Consider the following 26,026-nt stretch of genomic DNA (forward strand, 5'->3'; position numbering starts at 1 on the left):
CAGGTCCTAGCCAAAGAACATGGGACGTAGGACTCAGCCCACCCAGCCTCCATCTCCCTCCTGTATACTGGGGAGTATCATACTCTAGTGAGGTTGTTTTGGGAACATTAAATGAAATAATTATTAAAAAGCTCCCCCAAAGATAGGAAATTCCCCTTCTCTTTGGCCCTGTTTGTGCTCTTTGTCTTCTCTCAGGTCCTCTCCCCAGCTCCCCTGGGGCCTTTTCCTCCCTCGTCCTTCCTCTGTCCACTCTGTTGGCCTTCATTGACTGATAGCATTACAGATACCGCCATGGGTATTTTCATCAGCAGCCGGCATGACTGGTTAAAGTCGAGTGCTCCTTGTATTAACTGTTTTAAGGTAGGTGAAGAGGCTTCTGTTTTGTCTTGATTTTAAAAGATGGGGAAAAGCAAACGAACTTAAGTCTTCTCTATGGTCCTCAGTTGATTTCTTCTGCCGATTTGTGCCATGGAAGGGGGATAACCTTCAAGCTTCAAAGAAAATAACCTTGGCTTCTGAGAATTAGATTCTAATTCCAATCTTGCCGTTAATCGAGTGATCCTTTGCTATTCCTCTCTCCGTGTCATAAATCTTAGTGTCATAGAACAGGAGTCATATATATATATATATATCTGTTGCTGGGGGAAATCTTCCATGTGGCAGACATTCTGAGCTACCACTACTAATACATTTGGGATATATCCAGGGGATGCCGGGTGATCTAAAATAACACCAAACTCCCGCCTTCCAACAGAATTTTATCCATTAGTCCAACATACATTTATCGTATGTGCACTATAATAGCCACAGTTTTTTTGGAGTTTTTTTTTTCCCTCTGGGTCAGGAATTATGCTCAACACTTTACATAGATTATGTTTCATCAAATCCCCACAATAACCTTATCTCTCCAGTACTATGAACCACAGAGTAGGTATGTAACCTACCAGAGGTCACAGAGCTAAGAAAACATGGAGCCAACATGTAGACCTGGGCTGACAGCCTTCTAAGCCCACCCCTCAGCCCTCTGTACTGTCTCCCAGGCTCTGGGCTGGTTGTACCGATCAAGACCACATGGGGCTCAAGAGGGATATTATATGTTATCCAGGAACTGCCTTAAATATAGTCCATTATCTAACCCTCCAAACTCTAGTATATGACAAGAAATCATGGCAATGTATTTCCCCAAGACCCCTGAGGGTTATTTGGTAGCCTGGAAGTCAGAGGGTCACGGTACTGTATCAGCTCTGCCATTAGCTCATTAGGTAAGCTTAGGCAGGTCCTGAGGCTCTCAGAACTTTTGTTTCTTCTTTTAGGAAATGATTGTGTTGAATCAGAGAGGAGCAAATGTCCATTCCAGCTTCACCATTATGTGTCCTGAAAAGGCAAGGGGTCCTGGCCCCTGGCTCTTGGTAGATACATTTCTGAGCCCATCCCCACGACATCCTTTCCTCTCTGTTCAACTCTCCAGACAGAAGTGTCAATTCAATAGTTTCTCTCAGTTAACTGTGCCAGAATTTTGTTATTCTTGTCCTCAAGGCAGTGTCCACTCTGAGCCCCCGATTCTGTAAATCGTGGGCAGTAATGATCGCGGTGAAGGAAAGGCTGCTGAGCAGCTTTCTGAAAGGGGTCTTTCCTATATTGAGACCAGGAACGGATTCGCTCCTTTGCCTTCTCTTCATCAGGGTAAATAGCACCAATTCCTTTGGAAATTTTTCCAAAAATTAAGGAAAAATTTTAAAAGGGCCTCTTTCCCCTCTTAATTTTTACTACGCAGCCTTTCATCACCCCCATTTCTCCACATCCTTTTCAGAGAGGCAGAAGCCCAAACTAGGCCCTGCATCAGACAATCAGAACAATGCTGGGTTTAAAGGAGGGTCTGCCCTGGTCCTTAGAATTCACATGTCCCTGTCTGACTTTTTCTTTCATGGAAAGAAAGAAAAAAAGTCTTTCATGGACTTTTTCTTTCAAGTGTGGAAGAGCCACACTTCCCACCCTTTGGCTGTGCACCAACCACTCTGACTGTAATGGAGCTGAGGGCTGTTGGGTGGAGAGACAGAGCGTGAGCAGTAGACGAGGTCACTTCCCTGATGGAAGCCTCTCCTTGCCTTCAATTCAATCTAATCTGTATAAGGAAGACAATTACTGTTCCAAGTCATCTTGAAACTTATCTCATCTGTCCTGAGAGGCAAAGATGACACCCACACTCAGATTTTGGGGCACCTGGCTGGTTCAGTCGGTTAAGCATCTCCCTTCGGCTCAGGTCATGATCCTGGGGTCCTGGGATGGAGCCCCATATTGGGCTCCTTGCTCAGCAGGGAGTCTGCTTCTCCCTCCCCCTCTGCCTTCTCCCCCCAGCTCATGCTTTGTCTCTGTGTGCCTCTCCCTCAATAAATAAATAAAATCTTTTTAGAAAGTGACCCCCTATAGCAATCATGCTCTTGCTGATGGGAGACATTCTTTGGGGTCATTAATTTTATGTTTGACCATCATGGTGGCAGAAGCTATAAGGAATACCAGTTCTATCTTGGTGAATAGAAGATAGTCTCCACCAGCTGATTTTTCACATCACATGTTCGGATCAATAAGATCATTGACTCCTTGACACCAAGAATGACATGAGCATGAAGCAGGCACTTGGTTAATACTTGGTGACTGAGTGAATTAGTCCTTTTAGGAGCTCCCGCATGAGTAAAACTTTTGATTCCAATAATCGGTTTAAAGCACTCACCCATTCACTCAGGAATTACATATCATGCCTACTGTATGCTAGTCACGGGCAATACAGCAGTAGGGGGAAAAAGCAGAAAAAATCCTTGCCTTAGTGGAGACAGGTAGTAAACTAAGTATGTTAGAGAGTGATACACGCTCTGAGAAAGACACCAGGCAGTGTCCAGGGTGGCAGATGAATTCTAGATGGTGTAGACAAGCCTTTACCTAGAGGTTGACCATTGAATAAATGTCTGAAGGAAGAGAAGAAGGGAGCTATGCAGGCACCTGGCAAGAGGGCATTCCAGGCAGAGAGACATTAAGTGCAAAGCTCCTGGGGAGGGAGCACCCCTGGTGGCCCAGCAGAGACCAGCAAGGCTGGACCAGAGTGACATGGGACAGTCAGGCTGTGCACAACCATGAAGTCATAACCAGGGTTTTGCCTTTTTTCTGGGTAAGAAAGGAAAGCACTGGAGCATTCTGATGCAGGTAGGGCTTGACCTGACCCACTTGTTCAAAGCCTCTCTGGTTGCTCTGGAGAGTGTAGGGAGGGTTTTAGGAGCCTACGTGAATCAATACAGAAAGTAGCAGTGGCTTATGCTGGGAGCATGAAAGTCAGGAGACATGGAAAGATTCTGGACATATTTTGAGGGAGAGACAGGATTTCCTCACACACTGAATATAGCAGAGGAAAGAAAGAGGAGCCCAAGGGCAACTGAAAAAAAAATGGCTCTTTCCTAAAATGGGGAATGCTGTGTGATAAACAGGCTGGGAGGGCAGATGATCGGGAGCCCAGGTTTGGGTCTGCCACCTGAGATTCCTGTCAGGTAACAGAGGGGGGGCCATCCTCATCCCAGAGCACCCTTGCACCCCGGCAGGAGGGGAGGCTCCAAATAGGCTCTGATCTGGGAAGAAGACCTACTCTGGGCTCATCAGCTCCCTGTGGGACCTTGGAGAACCTCAACGGTTCCTCCAGTTTCCTCCACTGTACAACAGTGAGCACTATTACATTATTCTGAAGGGCCACCTCCATCTATCTCAGCCATGCTAAGAATGTTCTTTTTTTTTTTCCTTCCTGGGAGCATTCTCTCCTAGGAGGGGCTCCAAGAACCTTTTCTGCATTGATCCTTTCAGTCAGCCTCCCCTCTCCTCAGAGAAAAGTTCTTGGAGAAGAAAGAGTCACCTGGGATCAACTAAATGCCCTGCTCCTATTTTCTGGAGAGAAGTGTCACTTGCTCACTCCGAAGTCTAGTACAATGCACCATTTACACTATGCCCTTGCGTGAGTTCACGAGCTAATTAACTGCCCAGTTCGACTTATTTGTGTTATTTAATGGAAACGCTTTTCGATTCTCTAAGCGAACAGAATGCACTTTCAGAGTTTTTTTTTTTCCTGCTCTACAACCCAGCTAAGCCACACTGTAGATGGAAAGACATATCTTTAAAACATACGATGATGGTCTCTCCAAATGAGAAGGCTAAGTCTGATTACTGGGAAAGCCGATAATCCCCCCCAAAGACCACAGATACACCAATATCAGGAGATCCATAGCAGCCCCAGGTTATAAAAGCCCAGAGAGATGACTCAAACCAGCAGGCTCCCCCAGTAAGGATGAGAGGCGAGACGTCAGCTCTGCCCAGAAAGCCAATCGAATGATCCATTTATGGGGTGGCTCACCAGGACCCTGAAACCGGCTCTGACACTTGTTGCCTGGCTCTTGGGAGAGCCAGGGAGAGGGTCCAGCATGCTGACCATCACCTGAGCTCCAGGAGAGGACAGGTGAGCACAGAGGAGGGAAGTGCACCTGTTCTCCGCTCCGGGGTACCCACCGCTTAGGGCAGGGGCACTCAACCGCACTCCTCGAGAGGTCACGAGGATTTCTACCGTGATTTACAGGCAAACCAGTCTCCCCCAAGGGGCCGAGCCTCACCTTCCCTCTTCATGCCCATCACCAGGCACTTCTGGTAGCGGCAGTACTGGCAGCGGTTCCTCTGGCGCTTGTCAATGAGGCAGTCTTTATTATCGCGACACGTGTACATGAGGTCTTTCCTTATGGTTCTCTTGAAGAACCCTTTGCAGCCTTCACAACTGTACACACCGTAGTGCTTTCCTGCTCACAAGAATAAAAAAAAAAATGAACACTGCAGAGACTGTCTTCAAGTTTATTCGGATCTTTCATTCACAAGAGCCCCTTGGCTCCCCTCCCCCCAAGGACACTGGCACAGCACCCAGGCACCAGGACAGGCAGCTAAGAGAAACCAGCGGAGGAGGCAGGCTTGGTCACGGGAACCAAACTAAGGCAGAGGAAATATGCCCTTCCTCGTGTCTTCCCTCCAGAAGGCATTCTCTGGAATCACCAGTTCCAGAGCGCATTATTAGAAAAGTCTTGACCCAAGATTTTGTTTACATTTATTTTATTAAGGCAACTCCTGTGTTTAGTTAAGCAAAAGGGTCTGTCTCCATTCAAGACATTAGTGTACATAATAAATAAAAATATTTATGCTTGTTATGTATGATCTAGCAGGGAAAAAAAAAACCTCAGCTTCCCTAATATTTCCCCATAACTGAGGCCCAAGGACATGGGAGCCCCACGGAAAAGCATTCTCTTTCACCATAGACTATGAACAGGAGCCTAAGTTATGGATTTTCTAGATGCTCTTGCCTGCTGGAAAAATAAGTTGGTATACAGTCTTTATAGCCTAATAGAATTTGCAGTCTTACGACATACAGATCTGATGAGGGGTGGTTTTGCCTTATCCAGAATAATCTGTTAGATGTTTCATTGCCTCTATTATGTATTCCACACAGTTGTCAATGACCCCAGCCAAGGATGGCTCATTTGAGTCAGGAGAGCCACCACACTCACCCGAAACTCCTACTAGGCAGGACCTCTCAAGTCTACACCCCAGGCAACTGTGCCTAATTGATCTGAACGTAGGACTTGAAAAATAGAAGGACGCGGATCATTTGAAATGTATTTACCTCTGATTCTTCGGTGTAACACGTGATGTCGTTTAGCTGTAGACCCGACATTATTTTCTACTTCAGTTATACTCAGGCTGATAGAAAAGTGAATTTGAAGAAGTCCTCGAGAACTAGCCAATGTACAAATTTGCATCCCTGGAGCTGACATGTCAGAGGAAGCTGCCCTAAGATAGAATGAGCGCTCGAGATAGCCAGCCTCATGAAGCCAGTCTGTGCCTACTGAGTCGACCACACTAATCCACTGAATGCCCAGCAAGAATAAATACGGGATCTTATCCTATCTGAGAAAATCCCAACACTCTCAGCTCTGAAGTACCTGTCTTTGAGAAACGTGGTGCCTCCATAACATTCCCATGACTCTCCCATATTTGAGTGAATCTCTCAGACTTTCAAATAAGTCATAGCAGAGGAAACTCTGCCGGGGTGTGACTGGTCTTCTGTTGCTATGGCAATGGCCAAGTCTGCGTGATTTGGCAACCACTTTTTGAGAGCAAGCATCATCAGCCACATAGCGAAGTAAGTTCCGGGCTCCAGGAACTCTCGACGGAGTGAATTTTGCAGGGCCTTTGGTGACAACAGGAAGATGAGGAATCTTCGGTCTGTCACCATGGACAGTCACAGAAAAGAACCTTCCTCATTTTCTCATTCATCAAAACAGAGATTCACATGCCCTCAAAAGTGGTGGGATTGGGGGGTGCCTGGGTGGCTCAGTGGTTGAGCATCTGCCTTTGGCTCAGGGCATGATCCTGGGGTCCCGGGATCGAGTCTCACGTCGGGCTCCCTGCATGGAGCCTGCTTCTCCCTCTGCCTGTGTCTCTGCCTCTCTCTCTCTCTCTCTGTCTCTCTGGATAAATAAATATAATCTCTTTTTTTTTTAAGTGGTGGGTTTGAGAGTGAGGGAGAGGAAGGAGAAGAAATCAAGAAAAAAAATCATTTGGGCAAAAATGGAAGAGGATCAGAGAACATGAAATCTGTGAAAACACATTTATTTCTACCCATAAAAACATGTTAAAAAACCTAGAATGCTGTAGAAAAAAAATATGCTAAAATACTAAAGGGTTTATCTTTGTTTGGGGCATTATATACAATGTTTTAAGTTTTCTTTCATGCTTTTCTAGTTCTTTCTACACTGGGAAGTATCCTACACAGGAACATCATTTTTAGAATTACAAAAATAAATAATTTTTTAAAAGATTTTAAAGAGATCCTGTCTAATTACAAGAGCGTCCTCATTCCACACACACACACACACACACAGTATGCAATGCAGTAACTCCAAAGAGGTGTTTCTGAAGTATTTCTGATAAACCCAATCCTTAAAAATGAAATCATATTTTAAATTCATCTAGATTGCAGCCTATGAACCCAGTGACAGCAATTTACTGCCTGGGTGCCACGCTGGACCATCCTAAAAGGCCCTTTTCCTTCCATGGGGTATAAGGTAGTCGGGTGGGCAATCAAACAGGCACCATCTCTGGGCTCACCCTGCTGCACGGGACACCTAATGGCATCTGCTTCCACACGTACCTGAGGACCTATCCCCACAGATGGCACAGATGTGTTTAACCAGAGAGCCAGGGCTGGCTGATGGGTAGTTCATGTTTCCAATCCCAGGAAGCCCTGGCAAGGGCTTGATGTCCTCTGAAATGCTGACACTGTTGACCACATTTAGCTGCAGGAGAAAAAAAAATCCAATAAAACATGGAGCCAGGGGAGACCCGACGCCCAAGATAGAAGACGACAAGGGTATCCTCACAAGACAAAAAAAATAAAGTTCTATTTCAAGAAGTAGTTTCTAAGTACAGAGTACCCAAAACCGCCTGTGGGGGAACAGGAACGTAAGGGAGGAAAAAACAAGTGGCGCAAGGGGACTAAATCATTTCTGGACACCAAACCCTAAATTGAATATCACCAGCCATCATCAGAGTGCTCTGCTTGTACTCATTTTACTCATGTGTGTCATTGGTGCTAGAAATCCACCCTTGGCATGCTCAAGACACACCTAGGACGGGTCAGTTGTGTGTTTTTAGATTTTGTAGTAAGTACCGTCTATTCCGCCATGCTCCAAGAGGAGCTAGGGCTCTCAGGCAAAAGACTGACTTCAAGAGAGCTGAGCAAAAAAGAATGCAAATCCACCCGTTTAGTCCATCAACAGACACTCACTGAGTGCTCACCCTGAAGGTGCTGTGCCAGGCTCTGGGGGTCAGAGGTGAGGTGTAAAAATGCACACTTTTATGAGTTCACAGTAAAGTGGAAGAGAAGGCATATGTAGGGGTCATCTCAACGAGCCTGCACAAGGTGCTAAACCAGGGACGCCTGGGTGGCTCAGTGGTTGAGCACCTGCATTCAGCTCAGGTCATGATCCTGGGGTCCCAGGATCGTGTCCCGCATTGGGGTCCCTGCAGGGAGCCTGCTTCTCCCTCTGTTTGTGTCTCTGCCTCTCTGTGTCTCTCTAATGAGTAAATAAAATCCTAAAAAAAAAATAAAAGTGCTAAACCAAATGCCCAAATCATTGCAGAAGCACCAAAGTGTTGGGTAGAAAGTCCCAGGTCATGGTTTTGAACTCGACTGTAAGGAACAGACCATCCTCCTGTGAAACTGGGAGATCCCCACAGCCAGGGACTGTCTGCCCTTCTTCCCCGCGTCCCACATGGTCCCAGCACGTGTGGCTGGAGAAATGGATGTGTGTCCCCATCCTCCGCCCTGCCACAAGGTCACATCGGCTCCTCAGCACCACCGCCTCCAGTCTCCCAGTACTCGGGGACATTACCCAGAAGCCACTGCTGAGTGGCCTATATTCATCGAAGACACTGTCAACGCCTAAGACGGAGTCGTCCCGTTAGCAGGCACGGTGAGCGCCCATGGGCACAGACCAGCATGCTAGGCAGGCACTGTGAGGAAGATGGAAAACCCAGAAGCTCTCTCCTTCCTCCAGAACGCACACGCTCGCTGAAGAGCTGGGACAGGCACCGGAATTAAGAACACTTACGAGTAATCGCAAAGGTGGTGCGGAGCACCTGAGCCCGTGTTTAAGCGTCCAGCAGGAGCCCCCAGCAAATATCTGGGAGCTTAAGAGGGGTCCCACTGACTTCTGTGTGGTCTATGTGGATTTTGCATCATACCGTCTCCCCCGGGCGACCGCAAGTCTCAAACTAAGCCAAAGAAAGGTAGGATTTCTCTATTCAAGAAGGGATGATCAATAAAACATAGACAGAGGGGACAGAGGGGATGATCAATAAAACATAACCCACAACACAGCCTGAGTTAGGTTCCTTCTAAATTTACCAGCTTTCCAATCCACTAAGCAAATATGTATTGAGCACAGGAGGTGGGCAAGAGGCTCGGGTCAAGTGCAGGAAGGGATGCAGAAAGACAAGACTGCCTGCAGCTCCGGGCTTTGAAGTCAGGGCCACCAAGAATTTTTAAAAATTGATTTGTAGCATGAAAACACATATGAGATGGGGAGAATTCTCTCTCTCTCTCTCCCCTCCCTCTTCTTATACAAGGCTAAGACAAGACATCTAGAACTTGCCCCCAGTGTTTTGCTTCATTTTAGTGTCATACCATGGTTCTCAGCTCCAGATGTCTACCTGGGAACTTCGGGAAAACACCGATGCCATCGCTCCACACCCAGGAATTTTGAGGGTCTGAGGGCCATCGGTACTGCTATTTCTCTAGGGTTACCAGGCAATGCTAATGTGCAGCGAAGGGCTAAGATTCGCCAGTTTGGCAGGAAAAACTGCACTTTGGAGTCCCACAGAACTGGGATTAACTCCCAGTCTGCCCTGACGGGCTACATGGCTTCAGAGAAGTTACTTAGTTTCCTCCACCCTGTTTCCTTATCTGTAAAATGCGCCTAGTAAGGCCTAGGTTACAGAGTCACTGGCGAGATTAGATCACGTAATGCCGAAAAATCCCTATCGCGGTGCCCGATACATAGTAGGGACTCTATAGCTGCTGGCTCTTATCATTGCAATAAAATCTGGTTAATCAAGACAAGAATTTTTTGAGTCTTTCTTATAAGCCCACATTCTACTCTGTGTTAGGAAATCTTTTTTTTTTTTTAAGGTTTTTATTTTTTTTATTCATGAGAGACAGAGAGAGGCAGAGACACAGGCAGAGGGAGAAGCAGGCTCCCTGTGGGGAGCCCGATGCAGACTCGATCCCGGGATCCCAGGATCATGGCCTGAGCCGAAGGCAGATGCTCGGCCGCTGAGCCACCCAGGCGTCCCTATGCTAGGAATTCTGCAGGAAATGAGCCCACATTCACCAAAGGCGTTAAATGACTCCATTTCTTGGCGGGGTCGGGGTCGGAAAACTAATGCTGTCATACTACTAGGTTATCATTACTTCAGATGTGGGACATATGTAGATATGTACTGGTTCTTAAGAAATAGGTTGAGGGGGTTTCTGTTGGTGTAACTTCTAGGTGACAACTCTTTTCAAGTGCTTCAGTGGAAGAGATGTCACCACTTAAATCCACCCTTGAGATGGAAGCATTGTAGTTCTGGTGACCCCAGAGAAAGAACGCTCTGGCTGCCTGAGGCTCTGTCCCCAAATCCTCAGATGGACAAGAAAGGGTATGGGAATGAGGAGGAGGCCACCACCCCCTGAGCCTCAAGAGCCCCTCACTCACCTTCCCCTCCCACTGCCGTGTCCCATGGGACCAGCCTTGCCACCTGCAGCCTGCAGAGGTCACAGGACAGCACTGCCCCCTATAGAAGGCTTGCTTGGCGCTCACAACAACCCTATGAAGTCATCTACTCTTCAGATGAGCTTACCAGGCCTTAGAGTGGTTTATTCATGTGTGTTCATTCAGAAATACTAAGGGGATACAGAAAGGAGGATGGCAGGTACTGCCTCGAGGGACTGGTCACTGATGAGACTAAGTCAGCTGGGATTGTTTAGGAAGGAAAGACCCCAAACAACTGAAATTAGGGAGGTGGCATTTGAGCTTGGACTGGACAGCCTTCCAAAGTGGGTAAGACTTGGATGGGCTGCTGATGGGCTAAAGGCTCTGAGAGCTAAGGACACCCCCTCCCAATCCCTGGGAAGCCCAGGGGTTCATGGAGAGTGTAGATGGGTAGGAGACGAGGCTGGGGGCGGGGCAGGGGGGCCATGTTACAGCCCAAGGCCTGACTGTCTGGCTACAGAGAGTGGATTTAATCTTGAGGAGCAAGTCAGAGCAGCCACTGGAAGTTTCAGGCTGAGGAATACAGCTCTTGGAACTCTGCCCCAGGGAGGTAAGTGAGGCGGGCAGCAGGAGGGGAGCCCAGAGGAGACCCAGAGGCTGGCTGGGGATCTTCCCTGGCTCACAGGCTGGAGCGAGGACACTGGGCTCCCAGGTCATTCCTCCTTCACGGGAAGGTCTGTCTGGAGCGCAGGGGACGCTTAGCCGCCCTGGCTTAGCAGCTTCCTGGCCACCCCCGCAGTGAGGGGCCCTCGCTCTCCCAGGGGGGAGCCAGCAGCCCCTCTCCACCCCTTCTCCCCATGGGCCGGGCAGCAGGATGGAGGGGCTGCTGCTCCCCTCTCCACCGGCCTCTCTGCAGGTGGGGGGCCACGGGCTCCCAGCACAGGTAGAGGCGACAAGAGGCAGCCACCCAAGTGCGAACCCATTAGCTGCCTGGCCCCGAGCCCCCGAGCCCGGCTGTCTTGTTCCATTAGAAGCAGCTCAGCAGAAGCGAGCACTTTCAGAACGGGGGATGCACCAGGCGGCTGGCCGCTCCCTGAGAACAGGGGGAGACACACTTGACTGGCCTGGCTTCCATCTGCAGACTCCCAGCCAGGGGCCAAATGCTCCCTGAATGCCCTGGAGCCATCACGGAACATCAGGTCCCACATTTCTGAGCTGCTTTTAGCCAAAATTATTCCACTGGATGCAGATACGTGGCCGGCCTGCCAGGGCGCAGGCAGGCGCTCCTTTTCCAGGGACTGGACTCTGGAGAGTGGCGTTCCTTTAGTCCTTTCAGGGTCTGGGCCATGAGGAGTCAGGAGCCAGGACCCCCCCACCCCCACCTCACTGGGCAGAGAGGAGCCCTGGGTTCTGGTGGACACCTGCTGCTTCCTCCCCCCATGAGCTTGGCCAGGTCGCTGCATTAGAGACAACATTTACTGGTCGACAGACTAGATCAGTGGCTCTTCCAACTGGGAGTGTGCGGGTGGCAGGGGAGGGCCAACAAGAAGGCTTCAGATCTGCCCTGAGTTCGGGATCCCTGGGTAGCTCAGCGGTTGAGCGTCTGCCTTCGGCTCAGGGCGTGATCCTGGGGTCCTAACACATCGGGCTCCCTGCATGGAGCCTGCTTCTCCCTCTGCCTCTCTCATGGATAAATAAATAAAAATCTTAAAAAAAAAATAGATCTGCCCTGAGTTCAACCAAACCTGTTTGTCGCTGACACACGTATCAGCCTTCCAAACGTGCTTTCTCTCTTGGAGAAAAGACTTTAATGGCTTAACTTTTTAAATCATTAAACAAGATGATCTTTAAGGTCTGTTCCAGCTCTGACATTTGTAATTTTTTATTACTTATGTATTCTCTACAATAATCTGCAAGAATAGTAAGTCGGTTATCAATCACTACCTGGGCAGGAACTTTCAGGGACAGAACCCAGGTCAGGCAGCTGGGTTCAGGAGGCAGGGGGCATTCTAGGGCCTTGCAGGGCTTGCTTCTGAGTCCAGGCAACTGACATCACACACACACACACACACACATGCACACACACACACACACACACACAAAGTTAGGAAAATGTGGCCTAGATCATTTTGTCTGAAAGTCACATAAATATCTTCCCAATTATATATTTGGTGTTTCTGGAAATTACTCCCTCCACTCAGATACTCCCCGAGCAGAGCCTGATTCTTACAATTTTTTTTTTTAAATATCCAGGGCTTGGTTCAATGAACGCTTATTGAAATGAACATCTCTCGAACCTCTCAGCAAGAGTGCACCAGAATCAATGGTCACACGGGGGTAGAGTCTCAATCACTGAGGTGCCTCATATCACCTGGGGATAATAACAATCCTATCACCACCTTAGTGCCATAGAGCCCTTGAGAAGTAATTTTTCAAATCCCTAGTTCCTTTAATATTCCTACCTATCCCTGCAGGGTAACCCGGGAAAAGCACGTTCCCCCGAAATACAGAAAGGGGAACTGAGATACCTGGATGCCCAAGTGGTTTGCAGAAAGGTTACACAGTCCCCGCCTCCATGGTATCGGTTCAGCTCTCTTTACTCCTCAAGAATGAAAATCCAACAAGAGCAAAAGAGAGAAGCTCAAACACCAGAAGGGCAGAGCAGGGAACGGGAGACACTCACTGCCTGCAGCTGCCTCACCACCACAGCCCCCTCCCCTCGCCCCGAAACTGTACTTACCCTGGACCCAGATCACAGGAGGAGCATGTTTCCCTCCTGAGACCCCCTCGGACCCATCCTGGGTGAGGAAGACAGGATGCAGAGAGACCGTCTGTCCAGATGGTTCAGAGTCCAACTCACCTCAGCTAACACCTAGGGTACTAGACGTCCTGTGTCATCTGGTTAATCGGGCAAAATGTTTCTGCCGTGTGGCTCCAGAGCCCGAGCCCACGACACTGTGCGGTGTCCAGGGCTGCTGAGCTTCCCCAGAGCTTGGCAAGCTTAATATAGCTCCCAGAGTGAAACTTGGCCTCGGCCTCTGCACACAGCCCAGTTGGCCAGGACCAAAGCTTTCAGCTGACCTTTCAACCCCAATCCCTCTGTACAGACATATGGTCCAGGAATAGCGGCCCTGCCACTCGCACGGCTAGGAAGCTGAGTTTATTGGCTAGGTTTGGCTCAATCAGACCCGAGCATGGTTGCTAAAAGCAGCCTTGAAAAATGGTGCCTTGCCCACTCCCCACCCACAAGCCCTGTCACTGTCTATCACCTCACCCTGTCTTATTGCTTCATGGATAGAATGACTGCTGTTAGAAACCACCTTGTTCGTTCGTTTGGTGTCTGTCTGTCTTGCCTGCTACGGTGTCACTGCCACGACAGTGAAGACTTTAGCCACCTTACTCCGCACTTATCTCCAGAACCTAGGATGGTGGCAAGTACTGCCAGATGCATAGTAGGGCCTTCCTAAATAATTAGATGAGTGAACGTGAGCACCCGCGCAGGAGTCTACTTTCAGCCCAGAAAGTCCACGTTTCCTTCTGTCTCTGGCCTGTTGGCTCCGACCTGCCTTTCTGGGGGTCCATTCCCATGAAAGAACATGGATCAACAAACCTCTTCGGGGCCTCACATTCTGAAGTGTATGTGTCACACCGGCTCTGCCAATGACAGTAGGTGACAGTGGCACAAATACATGTCCATCCCCAGGGCCACCTGGTCCCCACTCCTCTGGGTGGTCACACACTCTCAAGAAACACACGTCTGGGAAGTTGAGAGGTCCCTTTTTCCTGTTCCCTTTGGCTCGGCCCTCATACCTACCATAGCCCATGTGCCACTGCCACAAAATTTACCTGCAGGAAGTGCCACGCCGTCCCCCCCCCCCCCTTGAGACTCTTCAGGAGCACTGATGAGTCACCTTCTAATCCTTGGCAGCCAGTGGAGGATCCTGGGGCCACCGATTGAGTCAGCACACGCCACAGCAGCAGGTGAATGCAGCGTCATGAACACAGCATGGGGGGCGGGCAGGACACTTGGGCGTGAACCCCAGCTCTGCTGTCCACTGGCTGTGTGCGGCTGGACATGTCACTTGAGCTCACTGAGCCCCTGCTACTTCATTTGTGGGAATAGGATGACATAGACAGATTTAGTGGTTCTCAGCTAGGCTTTTACCGGCTCCACAAGGACCAAAATATGGGGTGGGGGAGAAATGTGCACCCTAAAGAAGGTCCTACAGGTGAAACCATCAGATTACAAATTGGGGTTAAAAGGGCCAGCCAAAGGTGACCCATTTGCTGGGCCTATGCAATGCTTTCAAAGCTTCCCATCTGAATGGCTTCAAGGGAAGGGGACAGACAGCTCCCTGCAGGGCCCCACCAGCCCTACCGATTTATGTGGGCCTCACTCGCCCACCTCTGCTGCCTGCCTGCTCCGGTTCCTGCAGTCCCACACTCGATGACCCCCAAGGTCTTTTCCAGATTCTCAAATCCCTGGATCGGTAGATCTCTGAAGCCCTTGCTCGCTCTAAAGTTCTGCAACTGCAGGTGACTTTGCTTTCAAACCCTGTGTGCATGAAGCCTCTTGAAAGGGACAGTCTAGGGATGGTCTCTGAAGTTCTCCCTGTCGTAGAAAGAAACCCTGGCACAAAGGGATTCTTGCCTCTTCTCCCAAACTATAAGTTCCAAAGAAGCTACAGGACCTACTAATTCTGCCTTTGGGTGTGCTGGTGGTTGGGGCAGGATGGTGCCGGCCCAAAACTGAGATTCCCATACGTGAGGGAGGAGAACACAGTAGATGGGATTATTGTTCCTAACTCTGTGGAATCTCCAGCTAAAACAGGCCCGGCCTAGTTCCCTGCCCTGCCAATGCTGGGGTCAGCCATACCGTTTTCTTAGTGGGCACGATGTGAACAGAATTCACTGTAGCCTACTGATGTGGCTTTGATTTTGCACTCCTGTGACACACCACGAGAAAAGCGTGACCCGACTAGCTGTTGCTTCTTCAGTCTGGGACACGAGGAGCAGACCGGCCCCCCAGCCTGCAGCCTCATCCAGCTCCCCCACCACCTGCTGAAGTAGAGCCATCCTAGCTGATGTAAATTTGTGAGCGAGGGGGGAAAAATGTGTTTTTGTGCAGACCATGACAATTTGAGGACGGTTCCACAGCATCATTACAGCAACAGCTGACCAGCACAAGAAAGGAAAGTTGATGATCTCACTGCAACATTGCCGGGAGGAAGTAAAAGGCAACTGGACCCTACAGGGTCCTCGGAGCAGCAGTGCAAGGTCCCCCATGCACACACCACCTGCCCTCTGTTGGAGCAGAAGCACTAGGGGTTAGGTGAGGTTTCCTTCCGGAGTTCCCAGTCTTTTCTTGGAGACCACCTACAGGTAACACAGACTGCCACTGGGTTCTAGATTCATCCATGTGCCACACCTGCCTATTTCCCCTCTCTCAGCTATAAGCTCCTGGAGGGCAAAGCCCACCATTCCCATCATTTCCAGATCCTCTGAGCCTGGAGTAGAGCACCAGGCACTTCATGGACTCCATAAACACTCATTGTTGAATTGCAAAGAACAGAGGGGGCCTGTCCCCAGGATGACAAACAGCCCTCAGAATCAGCGAGCTCACTGCCAGGGCTGAACCATTAAACCACAGGGGAGGCCTCTGGGTCGCAGGCTCCTGGCCCTGGGGCGTTGTCGGTGCTCTGGGCTGCTCGGCCTGGGGACACACTCAGTGAATTTGGCGAGTACATGTTAAACACCTGCCAAGCGCGGCCTTGGCTCCAGGAGCAGCCTGGGAGACACTGTGTAGGGATGCTGGGAAGTCCCGCGAGAGCAAGGGCACCTACCTGGGGAGCTGGGTGGGGCAGAGGGAAGTTCCTGAGAGCAAGGGCACCTACCTGGGGAGCTGGGTGGGGTAGAGGGAAGTCCCTGAGAGCAAGGGCACCTACCTGGGAGGTGGGCGGGGCAGAGGGAAGTCCAGCTAGAGCAAGGACACCTACCTGGGAGCTGGGTGGGGCGACCAGGTTGATTCCTGGAGGTGCTGCCAGCGCTCCCGAGGGCGGGCCCATGGCAGACGTGATGACTCGATATGGAGAGCCCAGGGCATTGAGGGGGGGCCCCACTGCACTCAGAGTCCGCGGGGCACTCACTGGCGTGTCCGTGTAGCTGGGGTGGCTGTCCATGGGCTTCCCAGTGGACAAGGCTGCCGACGGGCTCATGGACGTGGAGCCAGAGTGGCCGGGGGAGCCTGTAAGGAGAAGAGCATAGGTGAGGGGAGCCTGGGCCCCGGGATGGCCCCTGTGAGGACGGAGGCCTCCCCTCCTTCTGCCATACCCCGTACCTGTGAACCCAAGGTGCTCACACCCCACGCTGAGCTGGCAGGATAACGGCAAGTGAGGGACAGATGGGGAGAGAGCCTCTTAGGACCACAGGCATCCATGGTGTTTAGGTTCTTGGCTGCCTGCCTTGGAATCTACCTTGGCCTGGGTCACATGGACAGCCAGGGCCGCAGGGGGCACAGCCCACGAGCCCCGGGGCATCGGCGACGTGGCCTGGCCCAGCCAGACAGTGAAGGGGACTCAAGTCCAAACTCGCATGTGACGTGGCCTGGCCCAGCCAGACAGTGAAGGGGACTCAAGTCCAAACTCGCATGTGCCGGTGGAGGGAGCAGGTGCAGGGCTGCTCCAGAATTCCAGGTTTCGCACCTATACCGCTTGGAGAGTTGGGGCAGGGCTGAGCCTGCAAGTCGGGAGAAATTCGTTCACTCACATGCAATGAACATTTACTAAGATGCAGGTACGATTCCAGGTGCCGGGGATCCTGGAGCCCAAGAGGACACAGTTCTTGCCATCAGGTGTCACCTTCCAACATGGTAATGCAGGCAGGTGGGGTGGGGTGCAGGTGCGGGGAGAGGCTGTTGTCATACCCTTGACTGCCCGGATCTTTTGCAGCTCTGGGCCCATTCACGTTCTTTCCCTGCCTGTCTTCACACCATGGGGCTTTATCAGCACTCAGGGAAGAAGACTCAGGAAGCCTGGCCACAGCTTAAGGGCCGCAGAGGCCCAGGAAAGCCGGTGCAGAAAGGCCTGTCCAGACTGTTCCCGCCTCCAGACACAGGGAGCCGTGGTCGCAGGTGTCCAAGGAACAGACCCAGGGCACATGGTCGTCTGGTACCACTTCTCCCACGTAAGTTAACTCCAAGGTCCCTTATGGTCAGCCGCAGCTCAAGATGACAGAGAAGGAAGGTGCCCCACCATCCTCACAGGGGCCCGGCATAAGCATTCTCTCCAGAAGAGAGAAGCTATGAACCTCAGCATGTGTAGCAGCAAAGCAGAGACTGGAAGCTCGACAGGGCAGGGCTGCTCCCCTGCGTGGTTCCCTGTTCATTCGGGGAGTACCTGCTACATGCACGATGCTGTCCTAACCCTCAGGAGACAACAGGGGTCATTAAGGGTGGTGTTGGGAGCAGAATCGGGGGAGGATGTGCTGGGGAGGAGCACAGCGCCTCGGAAGTAGAACTGTGGAGCTATTCTTGTTGGTTTTTTTTTTAATAATAAATTTATTTTTTATTGGTGTTCAATTTGCCAACATACAGAATAACACCCAGTGTTCATCCCGTCAAGTGCCCCCCTCAGTGCCCGTCACCCAGTCACCCCCACCCCCCGCCCTCCTCCCCTTCCACCACCCTTAGTTCGTTTCCCAGAGTTAGGAGTCTTCATGTTCTGTCTCCCTTTCTGATATTTCCTACCCATTTCTTCTCCCTTCCCTTCTATTCCCTTTCACTATTATTTATATTCCCCAAATGAATGAGACCATATAATGTTTGTCCTTCTCCGATTGACTTATTTCACTCAGCATCATACCCTCCAGTTCCATCCACGTTGAAGCAAATGGGGGGTATTCTTGCTTCATTATTGAGATCATAGATAATAGTAGACACACAACACTGTATTTTAGGTGTGCCACATAATGATTCGATATTTGTATATGTCGCAAAAATGATCACCACAGATAAGACTCATTAACACCCATCAGCACACACAGTGAGAAATTTCTTTCCTTGTGATGACAACTTTTAAGATCTACTCTCAGCAACTTTCAAACGTACAAGACCGTGTTATCGACTACAGTCACCATGCTGTCATTACGTCCCCGGGACGTATTTATGACCCAAAGTTTGTACCTTTTGATTCCCTTTCCCCATTTCTCCCACCCCCATCCCTGCCTCTGGCAACCACCAATCTGTTCTCTGGATCTATGAGCTCGAGGTATGATTATTATTAATATTATTATCAGACTTCACAGAAGTGAGATCACACAGTATTTGTCTTTCCCTGTCTGACTTAGTTCACTTAGCACAGCCCCCTAAGGTCCATCCGTGTGGTCACAAATGAAAAGACTTCATTCTTTCTTATGGCAAAATAGTGTCCCATCTCATATATATCCATTATCCATTCAACAATGGACAGTTAGGTTGCTTGCACAGCTCGGCTATTGCAAATAATGCTGCAATGAACGTGGAGGTGCATTTTTGGCTTTTTTGTGGTGTGGGGGGGGAGGGGATGTGTGTTTTCTCTATGCAACTACTCTTTTTTTTTTTTTTTTAAGATTTATTTATGGGGCTTCCGTGTGGCTCAGTCCGTTAAGCTTCTGCCTTCAACTCAGGTCATGATCCGGAGGTCCTGGGATTGAGCCCTGCATCTGGCTCCCTGCTCTGCTCAGTGGGGAGTCTGCTTCTCCCTCTGCCTCTGCTTCTCCCCCTGCTCATCCTCCCTCTCTCATTATCTCTCTATTGCTTACTGTTTCTCTCTCTCTCTCTCTCTCTCTCTCTCTCTCTCTCTCTCAGTGAGGGGAGGGGCAAAGGGAGAGAGAGAATCTCAAGCTGAGTCCCCTGAGTGTAGAACCCTGTGCCGGGCTCAATCTCACGAACCTGAGATCATGGCCTGAACCAAAATCAAGAGTCAGACACTTAATGCACTGAGCCACCCAGGTGCTCCTCTCTGTGCTGCTACTTTTAGACATAAATATTCCACTGGGAGAATGTCAACCTAGAGTTTCTCTTGAGCTGCTGCTAACGTGGTTAAGGATTCCCCGTGAAGAGAACTGTCACCGCCACGGTCAAGGAAGCTCTGACCCTCCATCATCCTACCCAGGAGTTTCCATCTATCAGGGACAATTGTCTTATAAACGGATAAATCCCTAATCACCTGTTCTAAGTAGCATGACTGAAGATGAACCACGTTCTGTGGGTCCGCAGAGCAGTGCCAAAGGGGTTCACATGAACGGGTCAGCCACTTACCACGTGTCCTGAGTAGCATTAGGCAAATTCCATGCACTAACTCACTTCATCCTGACAGTTAAGCCTGTGAGGATCATTTTAGCTTTTTAAAAAGATGAGAAAACTCATGCTCAGCCTCACCCCCATGCTGCTCCCTGTTCAAAATTATTTGCCCTCCCTTCCATCTCTAGCAAGTTCTAATTCATCCTCCCTCCCAGGTCTAACACAAGTGTCACCTCCTCCAGGAAGCCTTCCCTGGTGTTGATGCCCTTTCCGTTTTCTAACAACAGTCTGGGCCTGCTCATATCTTCGCACTTATTATACTGTGTCACCATATTGATTGATTTCCCATCTTTTCCATTGACCTGGGAGAAGGGAGGAAGGTGTCCGTTCTTGCTTCCCCGTCCCCAGCGTGGTACCTGGCGCTTGCCTGGCTGTTTAAGTGACAGAGCTTGATTCTAACTGTCAATCTGAAGCCCACGCTCTCCCCTGCGTGTGCTGTCAAGGACAGCAAGGATGATTTGGAGAGCCATCACATCACAGCGTACACGATGACTCAATTATGGAGGGATCTCAAGCTGAAAGTTTATCTGAAGGAGAAAGGGCAGCTTCCAAGAACCGGAGCCAGAAACACCAAAAATCCTCCCAGATGGCCACTGATGGGAAAGGACAATTTTAGACTCTTCTGAGGCCCTGGAAGGCTGTGACATTTAAAGAGGCCAATGTATATCTTGAGCCTGTTCCTAAGATAACGTGTGACAGGTGAGCGGGGAGCTGCGCTTTCCGCTGGGACACCGGCCACCCAGCCCCCACAGCCCGGCCACCCAAAGGGAATCGATGTTCCCTTCTGCTCCAGCTTTCCAGACACAGACCAAAGGACCCTGCTATTCTCCGTCTCACTCTGCTTCACGTGGATCGCAGAGAGCCTGCGCCCTGCCCTTCTGTACCCCGACAGCAGGCCCGGAGCTGGGGGGACACACAGGGACCAGACTCCGCGTCACACATTCATGAACCCAAGAGTTCCTGGGGTGTGGAACCTGCGACACAGTGGTAAGGGACATTTTAGGCCATATGTGAAGTGACAAACTCTTGAAAAACATATTAATAGTTCTTTTTTTTAATAGTTCTATAATTATTTTTACTGTTTCCTTCTATTTATAGCAAGTGACTGGGCTTCTATTTTTGCATTGAGATTACCTTTCTAAAAATAGCTATTTAAGTTTTCAAAATGAGAGTAAGGGCACCTAGGTGGCTCAGTCAGTTGAGCATCTGACTCTTGATTTCGGCTCAGGTCATGATCTCAGGATCCTAAGATCCAGCCCTGCATCGGGCTCCCCACTCAGGGGAGTCTGCTTGAGATTCTCTCTCTCTCTCCCTCTGTCTCTCCTCCTGCTCGCTCTCTCTCTCTCTGTCTCTCTCTCTCTCCAAAATAAATAAACGGGCACTTGGGTGGTTCAGCCAGTTAAGCATCTGCCTTTGGCTCAGGTCATGATCCCGGGATCCTAGAATCAAGCCTCGCATTGGACTCCCTGCTCAGTGGGGAGCCTGCTTCTCCCTCTCCCTCTGCTGCTCACCCTGCTTGTGCTCTCTCTCAAATACATAAATAAAATCCCAAAAATAAATAAATAAACAAATGTTTGAAAAAAAAAAGTAAATTGACCTAGGACAAAGTAAGTACAAGGACCTCAATACGTAGGACACTTGGGAATAGGGACGTATAAAGGGATGATGTATAAGAGGAACACTGACCTGCACAAAAACATAGAAACACGGACTTCGGGGAACTCACAAGTTGTCCCAAGAATAAAAGAAGATGATGTGAGGGTGACTGAAATTAAAAGTGCATAATAATGCACTTTTAATAATAATAATGAGGACAGTCAAAATATGCCTCGGCTGCTCAGTGAGGAGCATAGCATGGCTGAGACAGGATGAAACAGACTTAAAGCTTGCTTTGCAATGGCCCTACCATGCGGTTTGCTTCTGCTGAGTCAGTGATGCAGAAGAGGTGGGCTACTTTATAGCCACACTTCAAAGAATAAAATAAAATTCAGAAAGACTGATACAGCTGACACGATTACATGTTGGTTCTGTGTCTCTCCCATGACCCACTGGTTCTCAGACATGAAAGCTTTACCTTTAGAAAAGGTGGGAATCAGTGCCTCTAATGATGGAAGTGTTTCCCAATGGGAAGTGAACCTGTCCTCCAAAGAGACCCCAGAGCGTCAGACCCACAGACGGCCCTTTCATCACCTTCCCTCTCTCTTTTTTTAATTAATTAATTAATTAATTTTTTAAAAGATTTTATTTATTTATTTATGAGACACAGAGAGAGAGGCAGAGACATAGGCAGAGGGAGAAGCAGGCTCCATGCAGGGAGCCCGATGTGGGACTCAAACCCAGGTCTCCAGGATCACGCCCTGGGCTGAAGGCAGGTGTTAAACCACTGAGCCACCCAGGGATTCCCCCCTCTTTCCTCTTTTTCTCAAAGCCATGTTGGAGCCATAGCCAGGACCAAAAGGTACCACACGTTTTTTTTCCAGAAACCCGGTTTCTAGTCTAGATCCAAGGTCAAGGTATCCTCCAGTGCTTCCCTCTTGTTCCTACAGCCCCATCCTCCCTGGTCTCTGCACCTCAGCAGCCTTGCTCCATCCCTGACCCTACATCCTCTTAATCCTCTTTAGCCACAGCCAGGCTGTACCCGCTGCCAGATGCCTGGGAAATGCACAAACCCTCCACTCCGCAGAGTCGATTCTCTTTATTCAGGCAGTGATTTGTTTAAATAAAAAGTAACTTATCTAATGGGAAATGGCTAGTGGGCTCTCTTTTCTTCTCTCCTGGCAACATACTTAAGAAAAGTCTTTCATATTTCCTGGCCTCATTCTGCTCAGGGGTCTCCAAGACCCCTCCCACTGCCACTCCATGAACATGGATGAGGACGCGGCCCACTGAGGTCTCAAAGAAGCAGCACCGGTCACAGCAATCTGGCATGGGTGTGAGTCTGGACCCCTTCCGAGGGGCCCCTGGTCCTTGGCAGCTGGACCATGTTAGACCTTCGTTCTGTTTGGGACCCTGAGTGTCACCAGCAGTCAACGCTTTCTGGGAATCTGCAGGTGCCCACACCAGCATGATCTATGTGTGCATCGTGGCGCTGCGGCGGTCCAGCCGAACATAAGACTGAAGCCACAAAGTCCTAGGTTGGATTCGAGGCTCCACCTCCTTCCAGTCACGAGACTTGAGCAAGGAATGTGACCCCTCGAACCGCAGTTCCCCACCCAAAGTGGGGACACACGTGCCTACCTCAGTGGCCTGCTGAGAGCACCTGAGAGCACAGGCCCCGTGGTGGCAGGTGCAATAATTTACTGTCCTGTAATTGTTGTGTGCGAGGCACTGTGTGTGGCCTGAATGCCATTGGAGAAGATCATGTACGTCGAGGGCTTAGACCAAGCCAGGCCCATGGCAAATGCTCTATCGAGGAAAGTCATCGCCACACACTGGTACGGACATACCAGTTGTTTATAATATTGAGTTGTCTGAATTGGCTAGTACAGCCACTGCTCTGAGCCCGGAGTGCCCCTCCATCATCCCAGCTACTCCACCCTCCTAGGATCGCCCAGGTCTCCCCATAGCCCAGCCTGGCACAAAGAGGTCCCTCCACGTGACGCACCACCCCCCCCCCCCCCCCCGTCTATCTGCTGTCCTCCTGGTTGTCACATACTTTTAATTTCCACTTGCTGTGAACGGTCACCATCATGGTACCCAGCACTGAGCTTGGAACGTGGCAGATGCTCAAAAAGTACCTGACGACAGGACGGGATCAGCGATGGGATGATTTTTTGTTGATTAACGTGTATGACGATAGGGAGTTGATCAATAGAAATTACTTGCATAAGAAGTCTACGGCCCCGCTGTTTACCAAAGTGAAAATCTCTGAGTAACGAATTGCATGTGCATCTTGAGGGGGTACTTGTTGAGAAAGAGAAGCCCGGGTACTCAGAACTACAGAATTCTTACCAAAGTGAGGAGGTTGCCTAGCAACCTCATCCTCAGCCAATGAAAGGAAAATGTCAAGCATGAGTCTTTCTGACTGGCCAGACAAGGGAGCAAATGGCTCGGTGTTTCCACCCCTTTGCTGCTGTGCCAGGGTAGTTCGCTGGCCTGCTAACAAGCCTCTCCTACACGGAGTGGAAACTTGTCATGAATCTTGATACTGGGTCATACCCACCCACAGGGAAGGGGACAGAAGAAGAGACATGCTATTCCGGAAAGGCAGGACTCTTGTGAGGTCTAGAGAGCACCACAGGGCTCTATCCCATTCAACTCTCTCCCCCAGGAGACACCATCGCACATCCAAGCCCGTCTGCTTGTCTCCACTGGAGGGACCTGGTGCATGAGCCCCAGCATCAGAGAGTAGTCCGACACCTGGCTTGTTCTTCCTTTAAAATATATATATATTTTTATTATTTACAGAGAGAGCGCATGGGGGGAGGTGTAGAGGCCGAGGAAGAGACTCTCCAGCAGATTCCCTACTGAGCTCGGAGCTGGATCCCAGGACCCTGAGATCATGAACTGAGCCAAAATCAAGAGTCGGATGCTGAACCGATGAGCACCCCTGGCTGGTCATTCCCAGTCTAAGGGACCCCTACTCCCACATCCTTTCCCAGCTTGGCTCCCAACACACAGGCAGGCTGAGACCCGCCGCAGGAAGGCACTTTAACTGATGCTTCAATCGTCGCCTCCTCCCATGACTAACAACAACAGATCAACATTGGCTGAGCGATTGCCGAGTGAAGACCAGCTCCGGATCTCAGCACTTGACATATATTGACACGTCCCGTATCCACAAGCCCCGTTAAGGCCGGCACGCTGCTCTCCACTGTGCAGATGCAGGGGCTGGGGGCCAGGGATGTTGGAGACACTGCCCAAGGGAACACCACTCGTGAATGGGACCAGAGGCCTCTGAACGGAGCGATCAAGGCAGCCGATGTGGGTTTCGCCCCAGCCCCACCATGGGGAGGACTCTGCTCTGCGACTCCTCCCAGCAGCACAGGACAGCTCTCCCTGCCTCCCCCAACCCAAAGACTCAACATGAGACCTCCCTCTGGACCTTGACCCTCACACTTCCTTTTGTTCTTTAAATTTTTTTTTTTTTTTTTTAAGAATCTCTATGCCCAGCGTGGTGCTCAAACTCACAACCCCGAGATCAGGAGTCGCAGGCTCTAGGCTCTGAGCCAGCCAGATTCTCCCACCCCCAGCGCTGTCTGCTGAGGACGCACCCCATCCTGACTCTGGCCCTTCACAGTTCCACAGTTCGTCGGGGTCCCAGCTCAGCCCGACCTCTTCCTCTACCTCCTTCAGTAGAAGGGGCACTCGGACGCCCGGTGCTAGTCCACGTTTCTTACACGTGGGTCACGACCTGCATGTTCAAAAGCACCTACACTCGGGGCACCTGGGTGGCTCAGCGATTGAGCACCTGCCTTTGGCTCCAGGCATGATCCCGGGGTCCTGGGATCGAGTCCCGCATCGGGCTCCCCATGGGGCACCTGCTTCTCCCTCTGCCTATGTGTCTCATGAATAAATAAATAAAATCTTAAACAAACTAACAAAAAAGCACCTACACTTAAACCTCGGGGCTTCACGGCCACCGTGACATGGGACAGGAAGGACGGGTACAGCGTTCTGCATGTTAACAGGTGCCAATCTCAAGTGGGGAGACACTGAACTCAGTGGCGGGGCGGGGGGGGGGGTGGAGTGAGGAGCAGAGGTGGAAGCCACATTTTTTTTTATAAGAAGACTACTCTGCTACCAAAGCACTTTCTGGCTTTCCCGATGGGGAAAACCAAAGGAACGTGACACACATGGGGAGTGTGTGGGAGAAGGGGCTCAGCACCCGGGGCCCCTCAGCAACATGTGGGGACCCATAGATGAGCAGCCCACAGGTTGCCTGCAGCTGGCCAGCCTTTCAGGGGTGCCCAGGGCAGCTCTCCTGCTTCCTGCCCTGAAGGAGGGGAGGGCTCAGGGGCTGCTCCTCCGCAGGAGGGATGGGTCTGCCTCTTGGGGTGCTAGGCCTGCTAGGCCGAGGGGGAGAGCACAGGGGCATCCCTCTCTCCTCCCCCCTCCCCCCTCCCCACCCCCAGCCCCTTCCACACCCCCCTCCCCTAAAATCTGCAGTGATGGAGGTAGTGAAAAGCAGGCAAAGATTGATAATCAGCCTCATTATTACCAGCATTATATATAATTATAGCAAAACCTTACTCATTTCGATCAATTGAGAGGAAAAAAATCAGTCTAAATCCGTGACAAGTTGGCAGATTACTTTTAAATTACAATTTTATTACTCCTAAGTAACACACGTGAAGAGTTTGTGTTTCGAGTACCACAAGCTAATGGTTATTAAGTGGAGATTTTATAAAATCTGCTTTAAAAG

At 50.2% G+C, this 26,026-nt stretch overlaps 1 protein-coding gene across 3 annotated transcripts in view; it reads right to left on the reverse strand.

Moving 5' to 3' along the window:
• Positions 1-26,026, reverse strand: part of RXRG (retinoid X receptor gamma) — a 45,062-nt gene that overhangs the window by 10,444 nt on the left and 8,592 nt on the right. The window contains exons 2-4 of one of the 3 annotated variants that reach the window (XM_041723083.1): positions 16,322-16,569; positions 7,220-7,364; positions 4,638-4,817 (exon numbers count right to left, since the gene is read on the reverse strand). In XM_041723083.1, coding sequence (XP_041579017.1) covers positions 4,638-4,817; positions 7,220-7,364; positions 16,322-16,569 — 573 coding nt within the window. Of the gene's footprint in view, positions 1-4,637; positions 4,818-7,219; positions 7,365-13,065; positions 13,318-16,321; positions 16,570-26,026 lie in introns of those variants that run through there. The other 2 variants (XM_041723085.1, XM_041723084.1) reach the window with 2 other exon arrangements.

This window comes from Vulpes lagopus, chromosome 11 (genome assembly GCF_018345385.1).
Source record: "Vulpes lagopus strain Blue_001 chromosome 11, ASM1834538v1, whole genome shotgun sequence".
Taxonomy (NCBI): domain Eukaryota; kingdom Metazoa; phylum Chordata; class Mammalia; order Carnivora; family Canidae; genus Vulpes; species Vulpes lagopus.